The sequence below is a fragment of the Leptosomus discolor genome, chromosome 25 (genome assembly GCF_034619465.1).
Source record: "Leptosomus discolor isolate bLepDis1 chromosome 25, bLepDis1.hap2, whole genome shotgun sequence".
Lineage (NCBI taxonomy): Eukaryota > Metazoa > Chordata > Aves > Leptosomiformes > Leptosomidae > Leptosomus > Leptosomus discolor.
The window spans coordinates 5,192,849-5,213,141 of NC_141415.1; the positions used below are offsets into that span (position 1 = coordinate 5,192,849).

Genomic DNA, 20,293 nt, shown 5'->3' on the forward strand with positions numbered 1-20,293 from the left:
ATTTGTGCATGCACTTTCTGCTGATGCTTTTGTTTCTGCGCTGTGTTGTGTTTTTCTTCCTTTCTGGGTAGCCTTAATATTTGTCTACTGGAATCAGGATGCTTAGGGTATATTTTCATGATATTGTGGCTTCTAACGTGGGAGAGTGGATCCATGGATTTGTAAGTACCTTATAGTCGTTGTGTTCCTTCGTGCCCTGGAGGGCGGTAGTAGGGAGTAAGGGTGTTTTTGTAACAGTTGACTGTAAAATGCTGTGCTGTAGCCCGTGCACTAGCGAAAGCATATTTATGCGTCTGCAGCACCATACTTTGTGTCGGCAGCAGAGATAAAGAAGGTAGGAAATCAGTCAAGGGTTGCAAAGTGTGTGGGTTCTCCCCGTGCACCCACACTCGCCTCCTCTCACATCGCACCTCTGAGCCGCGGAGATCAGGAGTTGTTCACTTAGTAATTTTCTGATGTTTTTTTTTTTTTCTAGCTTCTTTGTTTGCTTGGTCAAGCCATCAGATGCAGAAATCAAGTTTAGTGTTGCCTGCTTTCCTTTGCAACACCTCGTTGCAGGGGAGCAGCTTGTGCAAGGCGCCGTTAGCTCTGTTGCTCATCTCCAAACAGTAGTTACTCTTAAAACCGAATGATGGTGTGTTGTGAAACTTGCCACTGAGTTTTAATTGTGGCCACATGGTACGCGCTGGTGTTCAGGCGTATTTTGTGACTGATGACAGAGGTCTCTCTCTTAAAGAGGCTAAGTCGAGGAAGGGAGGGCAGATGGGTTTTGGTTTTCTCCAAGACTTGGAAAAGTGGGTCTGGCAGATGTGGCCAGGTAGGACTGGAGCTGCTGGTTCAGCTAAGCGTGGAATAAAATCTTAACGCTTGCATAGGCAGGACTTCAATCACTGGGTACCAAAAGTTGTTTTAATATTGCTCTGCGAAGGCATGGCTTTTATAGCACGTCTGTAGTTCGGTTGGTAATTATTAGCAGTGGCTAGATGGTATCAGTCATGCCATTCAGTATGTAGCTTTTGATCTATCTGTCAGTTCTGCTAGGGTTTTTTGTGGACTGTATAATTAAAATCACACTCAAAATAATCCCCCCTTCCCCTCTCTGTTTTTCCAGGAGGCGAAGGGCAGAGTGGAGATGGGCAGCAGACCGTGCAGCCATCGTCAGTCGCTGGAATTGGCTCCAAGCCCACGTCTCGGACCTGGAATACCGAATCCGGCAGCAAACGGACATTTACAAGCAGATTAGAGCCAATAAGGTGAGAACGAGGAGCATGTTTGGATGTGTGTGATTTTGCTTTGTCTGTCTCCTAATGGCTCGCTCTTCTGATGCAACGGGGAGTGCGTATGCAAAGTCTGATGCTTTTTTTCCCCCCTGCATCTCTCAAAAAGCATATTGCACAGCTGTGACTCACTGTAATGCTATTTGGCATGGGCTGAGTGTAATTCTTTTCCCTGGTTCAATTTGGTAACGTGAAGAGAGCAATACCTTACTTTCAAGACCGTCTTCGGGTACTGAACGGAACTGTTGCTTTTGGGTGCGTGTTGCTGTTCCTCATTGTTTGAGCCTTTCTCTACTGTTTTTTTTTTTTTAAACCTTCCCGTTCTTTCTTATTGGGAGTGGCTGAAGATGGGGATAAGGAACAGCTTAGCAAGAGACTTGTTAGGGAAGGGAGGGGACTGTGGAGGAAGTTAGCTTCAGATGCTATCACATAGCACAGGCTTAAAATTGAGTCTGTCAAAAAAAGCCTGTTTCTAGGTGCTGACCTTTCTCTGTGGAAGGGATTCTTTTTTTCAGACTTGCTCTCAGATGGCGGGAGAATGGGGGAGAGCAGAGAAAGGATGAGGAAGGAATTGTTATTGAGACTTGTTCAGGCATGCACGTCTAAATGTCAGGCCTTGGAGGGAGGAATGTCTGGAGTTTGTGGCAAGGAGGCTCATGGTATTGCATCAACTTAACACATCCTCAGGAATTCAGAGTCCAACAAAGGCTGGACCCAAGATGTGTGGTGCTCTGGGGGCGGTGGGGAGAGAGGCTTCCAGGCGGGTAGAAAGCACAGGCAGGGGAGGGAGACTGGACTTTTATGCAGCTATGTAGAAAAGCAGCCTAAATGAGTGAGTGAGGGCTATAAACGACTAGGTGGAAGAGCATGGCTTGCTGAATGGAATACATCACCGAGATTAGAGCAGAAGGCTTCTGGGAAGCGGACTGTGTGTCAAATTAGTGAACCAGTTTGAGAAAGAATCGTCTTCCTTTTATCTTAAGAAAGCCAATCATGCAAGATGGTTTCTAAGTGTAAAATACAAGATAGCTAAACATTGACATGCTAGAAGTTAAGTAATGGAAGAAATGAGAAGACTCATCTAATGAAGTGGAAGATTCAGTGCTTTCACCAGATGATGACAGCTTGACAGACTCGTGAAATGGCCTGATAATGGCTACAGGCATCCATATGTTTTTATCTAAGGTTGCAGCCTCTAGGTCTGAGAGGGGAACATCAAAGTGTGGTGTCAAAGTTGAAAAGTACGTCTGAGGTTTCGGAAAAAACAGGTTGTCACCTTTTTTTGATTTGTTCAGACAAAAACTCCTCCTGTGATAACCCAATACATGAATTTAAGATTAAGCGTGCCACTTAACAGTGTTAGAAGGACTCAGATGTTGAGGGGTTGGTAGTGACTGTTCTGCCTGAACAAGAAAGCGAGTATCAAATACCCCGTCTTTCTGATGGGACTTCATGGACATCACTGCTTGCACTCAGCTGTCATTGGCTTGGTGTCGTGGAGCTCAGGGAAGCCTTGTAAAACGTGTTCTGTTTTCATCAACGAAAAGCTCAGAGTGAGATTCACAAAAGCAGCTTGGGACAAGTATAGGAGACTAGAGAAATGAGTGCGTGTCTCAGTAATACAGGAGTCTTGTTGGAATGGATTTGGCTTCAAATTGTACAAGGACAACAGCTGAAGAATTTGGAGACACCTTGTTTTTTCTATCAACACAACTTAACTCTGGCTTATTTGGCCATAAGGAGATTTAAAACGTAGCTGCTGCAGGAGTTCAAAGTTGCTATTCTAGTTTCCTTTATTCGTTAAGGTTTGCATCCTGGTATACCCTTCAAGAAAGGTCCGTTGCTTTGTCAAAGCAAAACAAGAGAAGGACCAGGCAGTCGAAAATAACCTTCTGTTTTGAAGGTACACTGCTGCCTGGGTGTCTCAGCAGTAATTGTGTTTTCAGCACGTTTGGATCGGCTCAGTCGGAGCCTGGTGAGGTGCAGAAGAAAACAACAAATCAGTGAGCATGTGTTCAGAGTTAGTTGTAAAGTACTGTGTTTTCCGGCGCTTAAAAATAGCGGGCTGTTGTGCCTTTGGTTTTGTGTTGGTTTTGAAGAGCATGTACAGTTAATTCAAGGGACTGGATGTCCACGAAGGTAGTAAGGTGATTTTGTTTCTTTCCACAAATGTGCTTTTGTGTGGCCTTTTTGAGATGGGATGTGGCACAGTGCTGATCCCCTGTCCCCCCCCAGAGTCTTTGCACCTCCCTGCCTGTGTGCGTGGCAGATGCTCTGTGTTTGGAAAGGAGCAAACAGCATTTTTTGTCTCTTTCTGTCTCTTACAAGTTTCACTCTGAGATGAAATAAGAGATAAATGAAGATGAAGGGCTGCTGCAGGAATTTTGTGCAGTGGCAGACTTGGTTGAAATACAGTGCTCGAAACTCCTTAAAGATGGGATTGTTTTGCACATTGCCTCTGCAGATCCAGGTTCGACTTGTTCCCAGACCATCTGAGATGGGTTCACTGAGTTCCCTTCGAGCTTTTGGTCTGATCTGTGTGCAGCCTGTTCCGTGGGGAGGGCTGTGCTCTGGTTGGAGCTGCTGAGTCAAGAGAAACGTGTGATGGGAAGAGTGGGATGGGAGTTAGGAGGAGCCTCTTGCTGAAAGAATTTGCAGCTCTCACGAGTTTCCTGTGTCTGCAGTGGTACAATGGGCTTAGGGCACGGTAAGAGTTGCTGCTGTCCCACTGCAAGGCTGTTGAAGACACTCAGTCTCTTTCTGATGTATCTTAATGTGTTTCAGACCTCTTCCTCGCCCATTAGTCCCTTGGCAGAAGCCACTGACTATTACAAGACTGTGAAGCATCTGAGATCTATCTCTATATCTGTCTCTGTTGAGACCTGTAAGATTGACTTCTCATTAATACCATAATTAGTGATAAAAGTGGGAGTAAAGAAGCAGCAAACTTGCTTGGAAATACTGGAGAGAGCCCTCCTTTTTTTCTTTGTTTTGGAGAATGCTGGTGAAAAGCAAGTATGGTGTGACCTTGGAATAATTCAGATGTGCTGCTGCTTTCCCTTTCCTGAAAGGGAGTTGGAAATTTGATGTTGCCCTTCTAATTCCTCTCTATTCAGAAGCGTATAAATAACGCAGATTTAAAACTCTTAGGAGCAAAGCAGAGAGCACAAGGCCTCAGTAGGAAGATGCCATCCAACCTGCAGGTGTGTAGGTCCGCAGAGGCTGTCTCGTGGGCTGGGAGAGGCACAAAATCCAGATCTGTGACTGTCACAGAGGAGGCTGCATTAAACGCTGCCTCTGCTTCAAAGTCACCAGTAAAAGGACGTACTTCTAAACAAATACCCACAGTATATGGAATTAATCACTGCTCCTTCCTGAGGCATGGAGCAGCTCCCTCCATCTTCTTCCTTTAAACTGAAGGCAGAAGTCTTTGGTGGCCGTTTCTGTTCCTGCTGCTCCAGCTTCCCCGTCTCGTGCTCTTGCTTAGCAAATGAGAAGCCCAAGTGCTTTCCGGAGCGTCAAAGGGAGGCAGTTTCCTTGGTTCCAATTTTGCATTCAGTCCAGTTCCTCCCTTTCTCATGTTCACTGTCTCCCTCATCTGATGCCTGGGGATGACTGACCTCTTTGCTGAAGCCTGCCTGAGGATGTTTCTAGAAGCAATGGTGAAATGTAATGGGTTGCTTTCAGAGAGGGATCTTCCAAGAGCCGAGGAAAAGCACGGCAGTATTTAATGGAGTTTAAACTTCCAGCCTCTCTCGTCTGCTAAACATCCTTCTTGGGATGTCAGAAAGCTCTAGAAAACCGTCATCATGTTTATTCTGGAAGCTGGTTACTTCCTCAGTGCTGGTCAGAGGCCACATTCAGTTGTATTTAGTTTATGAACTGTTTTTAAATACAGTATCCCTGAACTACAGGCTACCACTATCTTCCTGGAAAGCCACCGATCTGTTGATACAGAAGGTTGTGTCGAGGCATAACGTCAGCCTTGTGAGTGACTTCCATGGCCACATGCATGGCATCGGTCATGTGATGTTTGATTTTGTGGACTTTGAGGGAAGCCTTTTAGCTCTCTCCTCTCTCCATATAACATGTCCCGGTTCCCTTCCAGGCTCACTTTGTTGTGACACACCGTGCAACCTCCAGAGTTGTTTTGAGATGACTGATCTGCTTGTTCTCAATCTGAGCAGCCCTTTCCGTAGTTCCTTGTTTGACCAAATGCAAACTTGTTCTGGCTTGTCTTTGTCCTGAACTGTATTCATGGCCTGTAGGTTCCACCAGCTCTCTAATCCCTTGCACATTTTAGCCTGCTTTGTTATAATATGGCTCAGAATATGCATAATTATAATGATTTTATTTTACTTTGTGTTCAGAGAGAAAGCAGTCCTGCCTTTAGAGGTCTAAGCTTCACTTAGAGTAAAACATAAACAGGACAACATATGTTAAGCCTGATAAAACAGTGCTCTGCCACTGTGCTTTGTCCCACTAGGTTTATAGCAGTGGCTTGTTTATCAGTGTTTTTCTTTCCTTATTGAATTTTGTGAATATCACTTCTTTGAAAAAATCTGCTCAGAGTAACAAGTTTGACTGTAGATTTTTGGCACCCACTCAAAATTGTTTGCTTGGCTGTGGTGGCGAGTTCCACTTTGTGCTATGAAAGCAGTCGTTTCCTGCTCTGTGCTACAGCAAAATGTTCTCTTTGGTTTTGCTGGCATGCAGCTCGCTGAACCTCCTCGCACGCGGGAGGAGGGGAAGGGGTGGGAAGCAGGACGGGCAGCAGCATTTCAGCAGTTTTGCCCGAGAGGGAGCTAACTGTCTGCTATAAATGGGCTGAAGGCATGTGATCTGGCTTCAGCCACTGTCCTTCCCCCTCCGAGTTCAGCTTAGATGTCAGGAAAATCCAGGCAGCAGGGGATTCGGTTTGGCATCATGTCTGAAAAATGCGGTGGGAATGCAAGCCTCGCTGTGCAGCGGTTGTAGTTGCTGGGGGACGGTGGATGCGCAGTTCCCCTGCTGAGACCGAAGGACCCACAGTTAATTCGTGTTCCCTTCCCTCTCTTCCAGGGGCTGATAGTTCTTGGTGAAGCATCACCCCCTGATCCTGCAGTAGATGATGCATCCCGTCCCGTTAGTGCTGAAGTTAAGCTGGAGCCTGGGGCTGACCGGCTGGTAAGTGCCAGCAGCAGAAGTGACTGAGTCCAGATACTTCATGTTCGTGCATTTTGGGTAGAGAAAGTTCAGCCTTTAAGCTGCAGTGGAGAGAGATGCTCGAACCACGTCTGGCATGAGACTGGCCCCTGCAGAAGCACCTCTCTGTGGGACTTCACTTGGGAATTGCTGATCTGTTGTTCTATGTAGCTCACCCCCTCCCAGATTATTTTGGGGTTAATAAATGATAGGATTTAAACACCTTTTAGAACAGAGTTCCTTGGGGTACCTTTGTAATATGCATTAGCATTTTGTGAAGCTTAAAAATCCTAACTAATCCTTTCCCTCTAGCAAAAAAAGTACCTCAAACTGAGAGCAGCACAATTAGCAAAGGCTTCTAAAGATGTGGCTATTAATATCTGCCTGAGTGTTACCCTTTGGAAAGGGAACTAATGATTTCAGTGAGATGCGCTGGAAACTATGCAGAGTGCCAGGTATTTATTATTTAATGCAGAAATGTAGGCCACAGACTAAAGGCTTGATCGTACCGTTCAGCCTGACTGTGATTACTTTTGATCCTGCGGGACACATCGACGTACTAAAATGGAGGATTTCGAAGTTGTGGTGTAGTACTAACAGAAGGGTTGTCCCTGCGTGGCTCAAACTCCTGCTGCCGAGCTGCAGCGCTCCTGCTTTGCTGGCCTAAGGCTGCGTTTGGGGAGAAACGGAGCTTCGCTGCAATGGCAGTGCTTGAGTTTCATTGAGCAATATTCAATGTCGTTGATACAGATAAAAAAGTGAACTAGAAGTGACTAAAATTGTGCTTTGAGTGTTTTCTTCTGTCACTGGCAAGATGTTGCCAGAGCTTTCCTGATACTGAATGATAGTATGAAATACTGTGACATTTTCTGTTAACGCCGGACCGCAGAGGGGTTATTATGAGCGATTGTAAAAAAATGTCTCCTCGCTTGACACTGGCTTTCAGATGTGCGTTTGGAATTTGAGTCTTTAATAGCAGATCAGCTGAGCCCAAAACTCTGCTGTGTAATTTGGTACAACGAACAGGTTTTGCTCACGACTGAAATAGTAGATGGTGCTTCAGACGAAAACAGAGCCACGCTGGAGGAGCGACGGGAGGCTGGGGAGCCAGGATGACAGGGGCTGCTACAGATCATGATTGAATCACAAGCATTACGCAGTGTCTGGTTTTGAACAGCGATGTCCGTCTGTCGTGTGGCTCCCCTGTTTTCCTGCTTTAACCCAAAAAGCGCTTGGAGAATAATAAACAAGCGCAGTGACAGCGTGCTCCGATTCGCTTCTGAAATGGCATGCTCCCGCACTGATGAATTGGCTGTATTTGGGAGCTAATCTGTAAATGGCAAGCTGATAACAGAGATAAATGATTAAATTTAACAGTGATAGGAAGAATATTTTATTCCTTATCAGTTCAAGTCTGGATGTTTGTCTGACATGAGTGTATTTTCAGCCTGGGAATCCGCAGATGGAAGGACTGTGTCCCACCTGACTTCGTCTCTACGTGTTAAAGATGTTTTCCATATACTTACAAAATCATCACATTGTCCTTTTGTAGGTTGTCTTAGACATCATCTCTGTATGTATAGAAGAGAAAATGTCTGCAGGTTTTGGATGTATGGAAAAGAAAACGCTTGGGCAGTGCTGTCTGGTTTTGCTGCTCACAGCCATCTCACTGTTGCTGTGTTTACTAATTTCCTGCATCGTCCCTTTACTCATCCCTTTCACTTGGGTATGAGCTCTTCCGGCAGAGACTTTTATTACTGCAGTGCTCACACGATGGAGATCCGATCTGTCTTGCTGGTCTTGGAGGTAACAGTGACACAAATAGATACTGAGAGCAGTGAAGACCAGTTTTCAGTGTAAAGCAGGCTGCAGGTTCCTGCGTGGCACCTTCTTGTGGCTGCTCCTGCAGCCATGCTTTTACCGTCTTGGAGGGTAACTCCTCCTGAAAAGGACTTTGTATTCCCCCTTCTACACGTGGCTGCTGGACACGCACATCACTCCAGGCTGCCAGCTTCTCTGCAGCAGTGCTGGAGGTGTCAGTCACCAGAAACACTGCCTCCAGGCACCCAGCTTCTACGCCCTGCTGCTGGAGGGTTTGTGCTGAGTTAGACTTGCTGTAAGGGTGGGGTGTTGAGTCAGAGCCTTGATCTGCTCAGAGCCAGAGATTAGCCCAGAGACCATTCCTGTTGCGTTAGGACACTTACTGGAAGGGTATCTCATGGGCCTCTCCTGGCGAGGTGCTTATCTTTTTGGCGCTCTTTGGGCTGCTTAGAATTAGGCTTTTGGGTTTTTTTTTTTTCCCGCAAAACTGGCAGAGTAAGAGACAGGTCTGCAACATAGAGTAAGGGGAGGAATCCATCCTATCTCATGCCCAGCTCCTCTTTGGATCTCATCCGTTCATGGATACCTCCCTTGGCCAGCGTGAATGCAGGATACGTGTCCTCGGGCATCGGCTTGATAACGTGGGATGTGTCTGATAATCCCTAGGAGGAACTAATCCTATCATCAGTGGAGGGAAGGGCTTTGCAAAGGAGGCCTGGGAATGTCTGTTGGGAACTGGAAGCTCAGTATGTGAATAAATATTTCTGCCTGAAGATGGGAATAACACGAAGCCCTGAAGAAATAACTTGGCTGTTGATGCTGGTTCATTGCTTGTGTTGCTGGTCTCACGAGGGGGGGGAACTTAAAATTTTTGATAGTAAATGAGAGAAGGTGTTGATGGAGTGTCTTGGTAAAGCTTTTCCTTGCGTTAGGGATTTTTATCTAGTAATAGGTGAAGGTCTGAACCTGTCTGGTTTGTTTTGTTTGGGGTTTTTGGAATAAGGGGGACGTTCCTGGTGTTGGGTCGTGACTATCTGCCAGCGCACAGCTTCTACCTGCCATGAAGGCCCCTGGCTGCAGGCTCCTGGTTTCACGTGCAACAAGCAGATGTGCTAAAGCTGAATCTTTGGTGCCCCCCCAAGAGTCCTAGAGATCCTAAAGACCTGGGCTCCCAGACCTCAGGCATACCCAAAACACGGAAAACAGCTCGCTCTGGAGCATCGATGTGATCCTGGTGGGATGAGCGCCTCTCTGGATCCCAACCCGGCTGCCCAGCCGGCCCCGGGGGAAGGCACGGCGTTGGGAGGTGCGTCTTGCTGGCGCAAGAGCTCTGCCTCTGCTCTGAACGCGGGAGATGTCAGCTCTTGCAGTCCTGCTCGTTCCTCCGTTGCTCGTGTCAGAGCCTTGGTAGGGTACACCCATCTTCAGTGTGATAAGGTGAGCCTGGGCTGTTTCTGATAAGTGGACTTAGGATTGATACTTTCCAGCTCCTCCAAAGGAAGCAGAGGGGTCACCCTCTGTTCCTGTCTTGAACCACTGAGCCGGAGACAGCTCTGGGAGAAGAGGTTCCTCCTTTAAGACCCTTTCTGGAGAAGAAAATAAATACCCTATTTCAAAAGAGCTTATGAGTCATGTGTACCCGCCCTCCTGAACCGTGGGTGCCTCTGGCGGAGGTGTCATGTGAAGGCTCAGCCTTGCCAAGTCTCTGGAAACCAGAGGGAAAACGTTCAGCTCCTGCACTGACTTCACCTCGCCAGGGTGCCGCGTTGTGCTTGCGTAACGCTTCTGGCACGATCTGATCTCGCCCCACGTCTGCGCGCTCAGACCGAGTGTCGGAGACGAGCCTACCGGGCTGATCCTCTCTCGGCCCCCCGCTCCCCGCCCCGGGAGAAACGTCTTTTTTAGCAGAAGTGTAGAAAACCCAGCAAAGTTCCTCAAACAGGCAACAGGCAGAAGTTGAATGTGTTGTTAGAAATTGCTCTTCCCTTGGTGAGTCAGGTCTCTGCTATTCTGGAAACCGTTAGTCCAGCACCGCCGTAGCCTGATTTTAGTTGTTCATTGAGTTGGGGGAGTGATTGCAGGGAAGGTTTTAATCAACCAACACCGATGCTTTTGAGATGGGGAGTGGGGGACAAGCAGGGAGGCCAGTCATCTATGTAGATAAGTCAGACCTTTTCTTTTGTCTCTTTTACTAATGCTTGAACTGCACCACCGCCCTTGCGTGCACGAAGGGGAAACCCAGCTAGAGCGACATTGGCAGTGAGTGTAGGAAGTGCTGCACGAAGGCAGAAATGCAGTTTAACCCCAGGGAGGAGGAGGAGGAGCGTGTCTGAAAACGAAAAGAAAGGGCTGCAGGGATGAGACTGGGGGCAGTGAGTGCCAGGGGTACGAATGTGCTGGACCACGCTGGCACCTGCTGGGGTGGAGAGCAGGAATGTCACTGGCAGGGGGTACAAAGCCAGCGTGTCCTTGGAAGCTGCGGTGACAGTCCCCCCTGTCGAGGGCGGTGGGAGATGGGCAGCATTCAGTGCTGCAGCCACGCAGTAACTGCTGCTCACTGCGGAGCGAGGGGCTTTGTGTTTCAGACCTGAGGCAGGCGGGATTGGGGAGCTCTGTGTCTTTAGCTTAGTTTTTATTTACTTTCCATGCAAAAAAGGTGTTTCCACCTTGGTGATTATCAGGCAGCTTTAGCTTTATAGAGTTGGCCTGCTTATATGCAAAAACCACAGCTTGTGTGCGTGCTCATGTAAAATACTTTTGAAAGTGCTGTTTGGACCGTGTTTGCACAGGTATTTAGTTAAAATGCAATTCAGTTGTGCAAGTCTGTTCTCCTCTCCCTCTCCTCCTGCTTTCCCCCAAAGTGCTTAGACAAGAGCTTGCAGCCGTGTGGCTTAGAGCACTTCATCAAACTTCAGAAGACGCCGGCGAGGTTTACAGGTGGTTATGAACTTGTTTGCACTATTGAGACAAAATGCTAAAATCTCCTTGAAGACCTCAGCCTTTCATGCTCCTTGGTGGTTGCCCGAGGGGAATCGAAGTCCTTTGGTTGCTTGCATTGAAAGCGCTGTCGTCTATCCATCCTCTTGCCAGAGCTGCTCCGTAAGAACTCCTTACATCTCTGGTCTCCTGTTCACATAGTGATTTCTGAACCCTTGTTTTGAAGTCCTGTGTGGAAACCCATGGCTACAGTGCAGAATCCTCAACTAGAAACTGGGAACAATAAGAAAGTTGTGGCTATTTAAGAAGCTTTTTTTTATTAACTTACAATCTTTCTCATCCTCCCTTAGAGTGTTTCTGGATCCCAGCCACTAGAGAACTTGGGTATTTCAGCTGCAAATACTCCTGAATCCCATCCTGCCAAGCCCTGTGGAGCACCAAGACCCGTCAATGGAGTTATTAACACGTAAGCTGCTTGCATGTTATGGGAAGAGTTTGGTTTTTCTGATCTTGACAAAGTCCTCTGGGAAACCTGTAACCTGCTGGTTGGTAATGGTATAAATGGTCTCTTTTTGAAAAAACTGTGGTAGCAGATCATGTTTGGAAACATTTTGGAGGAGATAACTTGCTTGAGGTTTTCTGCTGCATTGTTTTTCTGAAAATGGTATTAAACTGAGCTGTGTTTACATGAACCAGCCCTGCAGGCAACCATGCAGTGAGCATGTTCAAAACTGTTTCTTTATGGGTATTTTTGAATACACTTGCAAATTGTGTGATCCAAAGGTACTAGTGGCCCGCTTGCAATTATTTTGCAGAAGTATCTGTAACCAGTGGCCCACTTTTCTGGAGGTACTGAGGAACTCAAATCCCATTGATTTTGGGAGTAAGACTTTCTAAATTCTTTGTTTCTTCAGGCTGTTTCTGTTGAGAAAATCTTTCAAGTGGGTGAACGAAAACAAGTTAAAGAAATTCTCCTATGCTACAGGACAATTTCAGGGTTGAACCACTGGAAAACCCTTGAACACATGGTGCTTTGAAGTTCTGATAGTGGCTAAAGAAGCATTGCCAGCACCGTTGCACTTGTTTAGTACCTTGAGGAGAGAGGGATGCTGCGCCGGTGCACCATGAGCAAGCGTAGCAAGCACTGATCAGCTAACTCATTGCTACAGCTGAAACACTGCAGGCTATAACAGAGCCCTTTATATGCCTGTAGCCTTTGAACTGCAGAGCCTCAGACCACAGGGCTTTAATGTTTTGCATTTTTAGAAATGAAACACTTGTAAAATATAAATGAAAAGGTTCCGTAGATGAGGAGGTGTGCTGGTATTTGGTAGGTGGCATGGTGTGTTGATGCCACGGTAGGGCAGGGTTACAGCGTGTGGACAGGAAAGTCCTTTGTACGTAGAACAGAAAGGTTAATGTTAACGTTGCACCTTTCTGGTGTCACTGCCGAGAGCTGTTACAGGTAGACTTCTCAAATATTCATCAGAATCAAGTTCACATCAAGGTTAAATGTTTTTTTTTCCAGAAAATGATATGTTCTGTAGCATTGAGACTCAGGAGAACTTGTTGTCTTAAGATGCCCTGAACTGTAATTCTGAGGGAAGCTGAATTCTGGGATTAAAGCTGTTCAGGCCTCGAGTGGCTTTTGGTCTTGCTCTGTGTCCGGCTTTAAATGCTATTTTTTGTTCAGAACTTCCGAAGGTATTTTGTCAAAAGGTTCAGTGATGGGAGAGTGTGGAAAGTGACTAAAGTAAAAGCAAAAATTAGAGTTGGCTTAATAAAAGCCATTGCCTTGTGAAACTGCAGTGCTTTAAACTCAGCTTAGAGCGTTTGCTACGGTCTGAGTTGTGAACCCGGCTGGTGCTGCTGGGTAACACGAGGTGGTTGAATGAATAACAGCATCTTTCGTACTCTCTTCTCTTCTTGGGCAGTCTTCAGCCTGGCCTGGCAGAACATGCTCAGGGAGATGGCCAGGAAGCTGAGGAGCTCTTGCATAAAAAGCAACGACTGAACATGGTTTCTTCATCTTCGGATGGAACGTGTGTAGCAGCTCGCACTCGCCCAGTACTGAGCTGTAAGAAGCGACGGCTTGTTCGACCCAGCAGCATTATGCCCCTTTCCAAAAAGGTGAGTGCTGTTTATTTTTTTGTGCAGTATATGGCTAAAGCTCCACACCAAAGAGCCTGGCGAGGTACTGATGCGCTGGTCCGGTGTGCTTTTGCTCTTTGCACGAAGAAGTCTCCTTGTTTTGGGAACGTTTGTGGTTATTAAGAGGGGGAAAATAACGGAGAGGAAGAGGAGGACAGTGAGGTTTCAAAGGCTGTTGGAGAAGTAAAGGAGAAAAGAAGGAGAAGCTTTTAATTTGTTGGAAGACTTGTTAGCTGTCACTGGGGAGGGGAGATGCTGAACTCTGATGTGGGTTTTCTTTTCTAAAACCAACCAGCCTGAGGTGAACTTCAGTTCACCTGGCACAGTCTGAGCACTCGAAAGGAGCTCTGAAAAGTCAAGTATCAGGAAACCTTAACTCTGAGCACAGGAATTAACACGGCCCCAGGAACTTGCTGCTACTTGCTCAGCTATGGTTGTCTGACCAGGCATATGTGGGATGTCTTGCAAAAGGCCTGCCAAGGTGATTGTGTTCACTTCTGCTGCTTGAGTTTGGAAATCACTGAATGCTGTGACTCTGCTCTTGGGCTTGTTTTCATTTATTTTTTTATTTTATACTCCTCTCCATGCAGTCTTCCCCTGCCCTTATGCAGAATTCAGTTCGGTGGAAAAACAGTTTATTCCGTGTAAGAGGAAAGGATGTGCTTCATTCTTTCTTTTTAATTTCTCTTAGGAATGCCATAAACTGTCAGTTGGAGGATAGAGAGTTAGAAATGGAGGGAATAAGGACCTTTTTTGTGCATGCAGCTCTCATGATTGCAGAACCATAGATGGCAAAAATGCACTTACCTTTGAGTCAAAGTGTTTCAAGTCAGACTTCACCACAAGGGTTTGGGGGTTTTCACTCTGTGGGTGCTGGAGTTTTAAAGAGAAGCTGAAAAAGCAACATTCTTCTGAGCAAAATAGATTCTCACTCAGCTGAGTTAGCTTTAACTGCTTACTCGTTTGCAGTTTTATCTGGGGTATTTCTGGTAAACCTCTGCAGTGACTGCTTGCAAGATCTTCAGTGATTTGGAAGTTTATGAACTGTCTCATAGGTGATGCTGACTTGTGCACTCAGTGTTTGAAGAAGTGGCTGTTAATTCTGTGTTAGTTATTGACTGTGTTCTTAAAATGCATTTGATAATCAGAGATGCTTCAGAAGGGCCGTTCCAAAGGATGGAAGAAGTGCCAGATAGCAGAGGATTTCTGTGGACTCCTCCAGCTATTTGAGAGAAAGCTGAGTGATGGCTAGGTCATGGTCCAGAAATACCCTGTCCAGTTGACTACGCTCTCCCGTCCAGCCCAAAGTGATTGTGGACTGCTGCGACCAGAAATTACCACCAGGAGAGTTCAGCAGAGATCATCCCTAACTGTGCCTGCTGGTTTACAAAATCTGCATACAACATCACTGGGAAATTTTTAAGTTAGGAGATGTCCTGTAGGAAGGAAAAGTGCCTTAAAGGTTGAGTGGGTCTGTAGCCTGCATTGGGTTGGAAACAGGACGGGATCTCCTGCAGTCACCCACAGCATCCCCATGCCCCAGAGCAGACTGCTCTCTCCTCGTACCATGCCAGACAGTTTGTCTAAACCTCCTTAGGCAAGCTATTTGAGTGCTTAGCTGGTCTTGTTTTTCAGACAGCAAAACCAAACAAACCAAACTTTCTAAGATAAGCTGCCTTGGCTGCCATTTATCGTCTAATGACTTTGCTCCAGTAGTCCCAAGTCCTGGTGTGAACTGGTCAGCACCCCTCGTCACCTCAGAAGCTCTCCCCGAAAGTTGATGTGGTAATTCTTAAAGTGGTCAGCTATACACTAAACATACCTAGGTTTTGCACATAGGATGTATTTTTTTGGATCTTATAATTTTTTCTGTTATTTTTCGCTCCGTTTGGTGCACACGTTTCTTGAAATATGTGCCCGAAGCTGGGTGCAGCCTGCCCTCCAGCTCACGTGTTAGCATTGCTGAGTGGAGTGGCAGGATTAGCTCATGCATCTTGCACAGCCACCCCGTTTATAAAGCCCTGTGGGGTGTTAATTCTCAGTAATGGTACAACACTGCTGATTCATGCTCGTTTTCCAATCCATAACAACCACCAGATCCTCTGGGCAGAGCTGCTGCTCAGTTACCTCTTCCTCCTCTTCACTGGTCACTGAAGCATCTGCTTGTTGCATTTGCCATCAGTGAATTAAATTTTATTTATTTTGGATAATTTCCAGCCCTTTCCTTCAAGGTACTTGCAGCCCTTCCCAGTTCTAGTGTTATTTGCTAAGGCTTAAGGATATTATCACTTCCATTATCCAAGTCATGAATGGAAATGATTTGAATAATACTAGACCCAGAAGAGACTTCTGCAGGATCCAGTTTGATGTATCCTTCCATTTTGATGGGGAGTCATTGGTTACTTTCTTGGTATGGGATTTACATCCAGTTCTGCATCTGCCTACGGTGGTTTCATATAAATGAAGTCTATATAAAGTCTATAAATCCATGAACTGAAAGTCTGTCCTGGTTTAGGAAGCAAGGTTGAAAACCACCCTTTTTCACCCTGTGAAGATGTCCCTGTAAGTGTCAGGTCTTGGCATGTAGTGATGTCTCTCTGACCCCAACTCAAAAAGGCTTTTTTTTTTCCTGACAACTGAATTGTGCTGCCTCACGGGTTTTATAAATGAGGTTTCAACCAAAATATAATTAAACGCTTTTAGTCAAATTTCATAGATGTTAAACTGTCTGTGCTGGTGAGTAGTAGTTTTCAGTTGTGTTTATGCAAAGTGAAAGTGTCCTTTTATGAGTCCAGACTAAATGAAGATGTTTTATACAAGGTATTAAAAAAAAACCAAAACAGCCTTTCGGATGCCTTTCATGAGCTGTCAAAGGGGAACGTGTGAAGAGAGCCCTTAGGCACGCTGACCTCTGATGTGTTGACACTGTTCTCTGTCCCCTTTCCAGGTCTATCGGAACAGCCTGGTGCGATGTAGCTGCGATGTGAACCCTTCTTGTGCTCTGTGTGGCACTCGAAGCTCGACGACTCTGGAAATCCAGTATGATGCCCCGTTGCTGGAGCGCCTCTCCCAACTGGACTCGTGTATTCATCCTGTCCTGTCATTCCCAGATGGTAAGCCCAGCACCCACGGAGCTGCCGGGGGTATTGCCAAACTGGGTCCTGAGATCGGTAACAAGGGATGCTTGGAGGCGCTGCGGCGCCTGCTCCTCCGCCCTGGGCTTCCAGAGGAGGTGCAGATCTGTTTGAGTAGGACCAAGCTTGTTCGTCTACAAGTATTTTTAGGAGTAGAGCATTTACTGGAGCGGAAGGGTCTGGGAAAGCGTTGCACCTGGTCTGCTCTGAACGTCTGTAATGGGAACCTGACCTAGAGCCCTGCTTGGGGTGGAAAAACCAAGCAGTGCCTGCGAGTCTGTACTGGGTCCTGGGTCTTGGGCTGGTGTCTTTGTTGCTATAAACCACTTGAGAAATATTTGCTTCCGCAGAGTTTTCTTCGTCTGTGTAAAATTATTTGCGGATTGGTTTAAGTCACGGGAAATTTTTTTGACCTTGTAAGGAATTGTAAATGATCTTCCATGGTTCAGAGGGTACAGTAAGAAGGGATGTTCCCATTTTAGACACTCATTTCCCTGTGTTATGGTATCAGGGTTAATCATCATTAAGAGGAGTAACTAACTAACCCTGACTGTGGGATATTCACAGATTTCATGTGTAGGGACTTTTCCCAAGGGAAAAGAAGTAGTTTCCGGAGTCTTTTGCTTCCTAAGCTGACAAATTAAATACAAGCCTGTTCTTTGACCGAAAACTATTGGCTTGCATGAAATTGGTGTCCATCTGTTGTTTTTTTGCTCTGATCACAAGCTACAGGACCACAAATGTTAGGAACTGGTACTTTTATCAGGAGAGTCAGGCAGTAAATAGATGGTAGCAGTTCCTGTCCTGAGTAGGAGTGTGTGGCTGCTTGAGGGGTAAAACACCGCTGGTGATGCTGGGAGGAAGGTGTGTGTCCTTGCTTCTCGTGAGGGTGTCAAGTGGTTGGTCCAGGTTAAGGCACTGGGCTAATGTGTGTGTTTGGGTTTAAATTCCAGCTTTGCACAAACTTCGTGTGACAGTAGGAAATGTACAGAGTGTCTGGGAACAATTAATCTGGCATCTTCCACCAGCACTATGTTTAAAACAGACTAAAATAGCAAATGGATGCTATTTTTAAAAACTTAAGTCCCCACCTCAAAGAAACATCTCTGTTAAGGAATGCTAAAGGAACCGAACACACTGAACCTCCTGAAGGAGAAATTTATTTCCTGATTTCACAACATTTGTAATCCTCTGTCTGTAGTGTTAAATCTCATAGGATGTGATGAGAAAACCTGTTGTGTATTATTGCAGCATGGCCATCAGGCAATTTATCTCGTCCCATATTTGCTTTCCATTTTCTTAGGGTCAGCTGCAGCCAACTCACTCGTTAAAAGATCCGTTCTGGCTGCATAAGATTAAAAACTTTGGTTTAAAAACTGTACAGTATAAAGCTTAAAACACCTGTACAGAAATGTCCCCCTCCATCCCTCAGATAAACTTTGATTATTCACTGATGCTTAGTGTCGTTTTGCTAGGGTTGCTTTTGGGGGATGGGGATACTTCTCTATCCAAACGTAAAGCCGGGTAGCGTGTTCCCGTAGGGAAATTGCTCTGCCCGACATTGTTAGTCCGCATCGAGGTGTCCGTCTGCCTGCGGGTGTTCATCCAGCTTGCTGGTGGTGCTCCCCCGTGGTTATTCTGGGGGCTCACCTTGAAAGCCAGCCTCTGCCCAGTTAAGACTTTCTGGAGGAGCTTGCGAGGTTGATCGGTGGCGCCTGGCTAGAGCTGTGAGCATGTGCTGACTTTCACTTTGAGCCTGTCTCTCCGGGGCTCCGCGGTGCCAGCAGCCGGGGATCTCCGGTGCCGTTTGCCAAGGGCAAAATTGCCAGGCACCGCAGGAGGAAAAAGATCATTTCTTCTCCTGGCAAGCAGGGTGCAGGCATCGCGGCTTTTAGCCCGTTGCACTTGCCCTTCGGAAGCGCTTTGTCCCTTTTCTTTCAGGATTTTTTTTTTTCCCCCCTTTTTTTTTTTTTTTTTTTTTTTTTTTTCTGGTTCATCTGATTTCTCGCTGGGAATTTTCAGATGATGTAATAACCTTGGTGGGGAGGATGAGAGCCAGGGCTCTCCGGCTCAGTGTGGTTGCCATCTGCCGGTCCCCGGGAGGCCTGCACCGCTTGGCCGAGGAGGAGGAGGAGGAGAAGTGACGGTGTCATTTGCTGCACAGACTCTGGTACAACCAGTGCTGACAGCAGGACAGTGATAAGCCAGCAAATAACTCCTTTTCTGCTGACAGTGTTTTGTCTTGCGTTTTTCCCCTCCCTCTGACCTGTCTCCTCCTTCCACAGACGTGTGGGCTGCTGGGATGGGATGAATTTTCAGGGAAAAGCAAAAAATTAATGGAAAAAAGGCCATTTTCCCAGAGTCAGACCGCTTCAACACGGTGATGTTGCAGCCTCGCTGGCAACATCCTTAAAGGACTGGCTTGGCCCCTCTCTGTTCTTTGGGACCTGTCTCCACAAACCAGTAGTGGTGGCCGAAGAGCTGCCATCATCACACTGTGGTGGCCCTTCCTTAGCAAAGGGATGGGGCTAAACCAGAGCTTTAACTGTCAAGGCCCTCGAAATGCAGCTCTCCTGGCTTTTTCCTGAGAGTCAAGTTCCCCATAGTAATAACAGCCGACTCCAGCCCGTGCTCTGCCAGCTCTCTCCATCCTGGCGGGATCTGCTGGGGCTTCCCAGTCCCTGGAATTGGTGGGGAAACACTGGGGAGGGGTTCAGATACCAGCCGTTGAGACTGCCGACAGGGCTTGAACCTCTGCCGCTTGCCCTCTGAGATTATCTGGATGCAGTGTCTAAATCCCACGGCAGCTCCTAATTGTGTCCCCGTCCCCTCTGCTGGCGCGGAGCGAGGAGCTTTATTCCTTGTGCAGGGCCTGGGAAGGTTCATCTCTGCTCAGAGTTGCTTCAAAGTCCCTGTGAAAATGTCATGTGAGCTTGGGAGATGTGGGGGAGGGATGTTTGTACTACTGATGCTCATCTTAGTGCTTTTAACTCCTCGTTGTGGCAGCGTGAGTTTGCATCGGGCTGCGTGTCCTGCTGGCGACGGTTTGCTGGTCTGTACTGGGGAGGAGAGCAGATGGGTGGCACGTCAAACCACAAATGCTGGTGTATAATGATCTTATGGGTGTAGCTGGAGAAGATAAATGCATGTCTCAGTAGTTCTCCTGTTAACCCTAAAGTTGTCGTGCTTCTCCGAACTAGGATTTTGGCCCTCGGACATGTAAAAGGCTGGAGGGTGTTGGGAGGAGACTTAGGCAGCAGTATTTGGTGGTCAAATCTGAAGTCTGAAGCTATGAGTGTGAAAGGAAGGCTTATTTTGGGGGCTTTTGGGGCTGGATTAGTTTGCTACTCCAGTTAATGGCTTTTATAGTCTGCCTTAGCCTATCTGCACAAGAAATACACTGAATAATCTCATCACTGTCTTTTGGCCGAGGTCAGGAGTGCACATCTGGGTGGGATTTGGGAGAAACAAAGCTTGAATGTGAGCAAAAGTAGTGTCTGCTGAATTTCACAGCAGTACAGCGTACTTGTGCTCGTTGTGAGACGGCAAGGTTGCGTAGGGACAGGTACTCGGGATCACCACGATCTGTGGTGTGCACAGAAACTTCAGGCTTGAAACGCATCAGTTACTCAGATAATTACCCGTGAGTTTACCTGCTCACAGGCGGCTGCGTGACCCGGGCCCCTGCCTGGGGAGCCCCCAGCGAGCAGCAGTGCTTCTGCTCTTTGAGCCTCTGGAGTGTGTTCAGGCAACTCACGTTGGATGATCGAGGTGTCACATCAGGCAGAT

At 46.8% G+C, this 20,293-nt stretch overlaps 1 protein-coding gene across 3 annotated transcripts in view; it reads left to right on the top strand.

The window, feature by feature from the left end:
* Window positions 1-20,293, top strand: part of KANSL1 (KAT8 regulatory NSL complex subunit 1) — a 79,640-nt gene that overhangs the window by 49,874 nt on the left and 9,473 nt on the right. For 2 of the 3 annotated variants that reach the window (XM_086477882.1, XM_086477884.1), the window contains exons 2-6: window positions 1,112-1,253; window positions 6,339-6,443; window positions 11,570-11,685; window positions 13,154-13,349; window positions 16,318-16,483. In XM_086477882.1, coding sequence (XP_086334008.1) covers window positions 1,112-1,253; window positions 6,339-6,443; window positions 11,570-11,685; window positions 13,154-13,349; window positions 16,318-16,483 — 725 coding nt within the window. The remainder of the gene's footprint in view (window positions 1-1,111; window positions 1,254-6,338; window positions 6,444-11,569; window positions 11,686-13,153; window positions 13,350-16,317; window positions 16,484-20,293) is intronic. The other variant, XM_086477885.1, reaches the window with a different exon arrangement.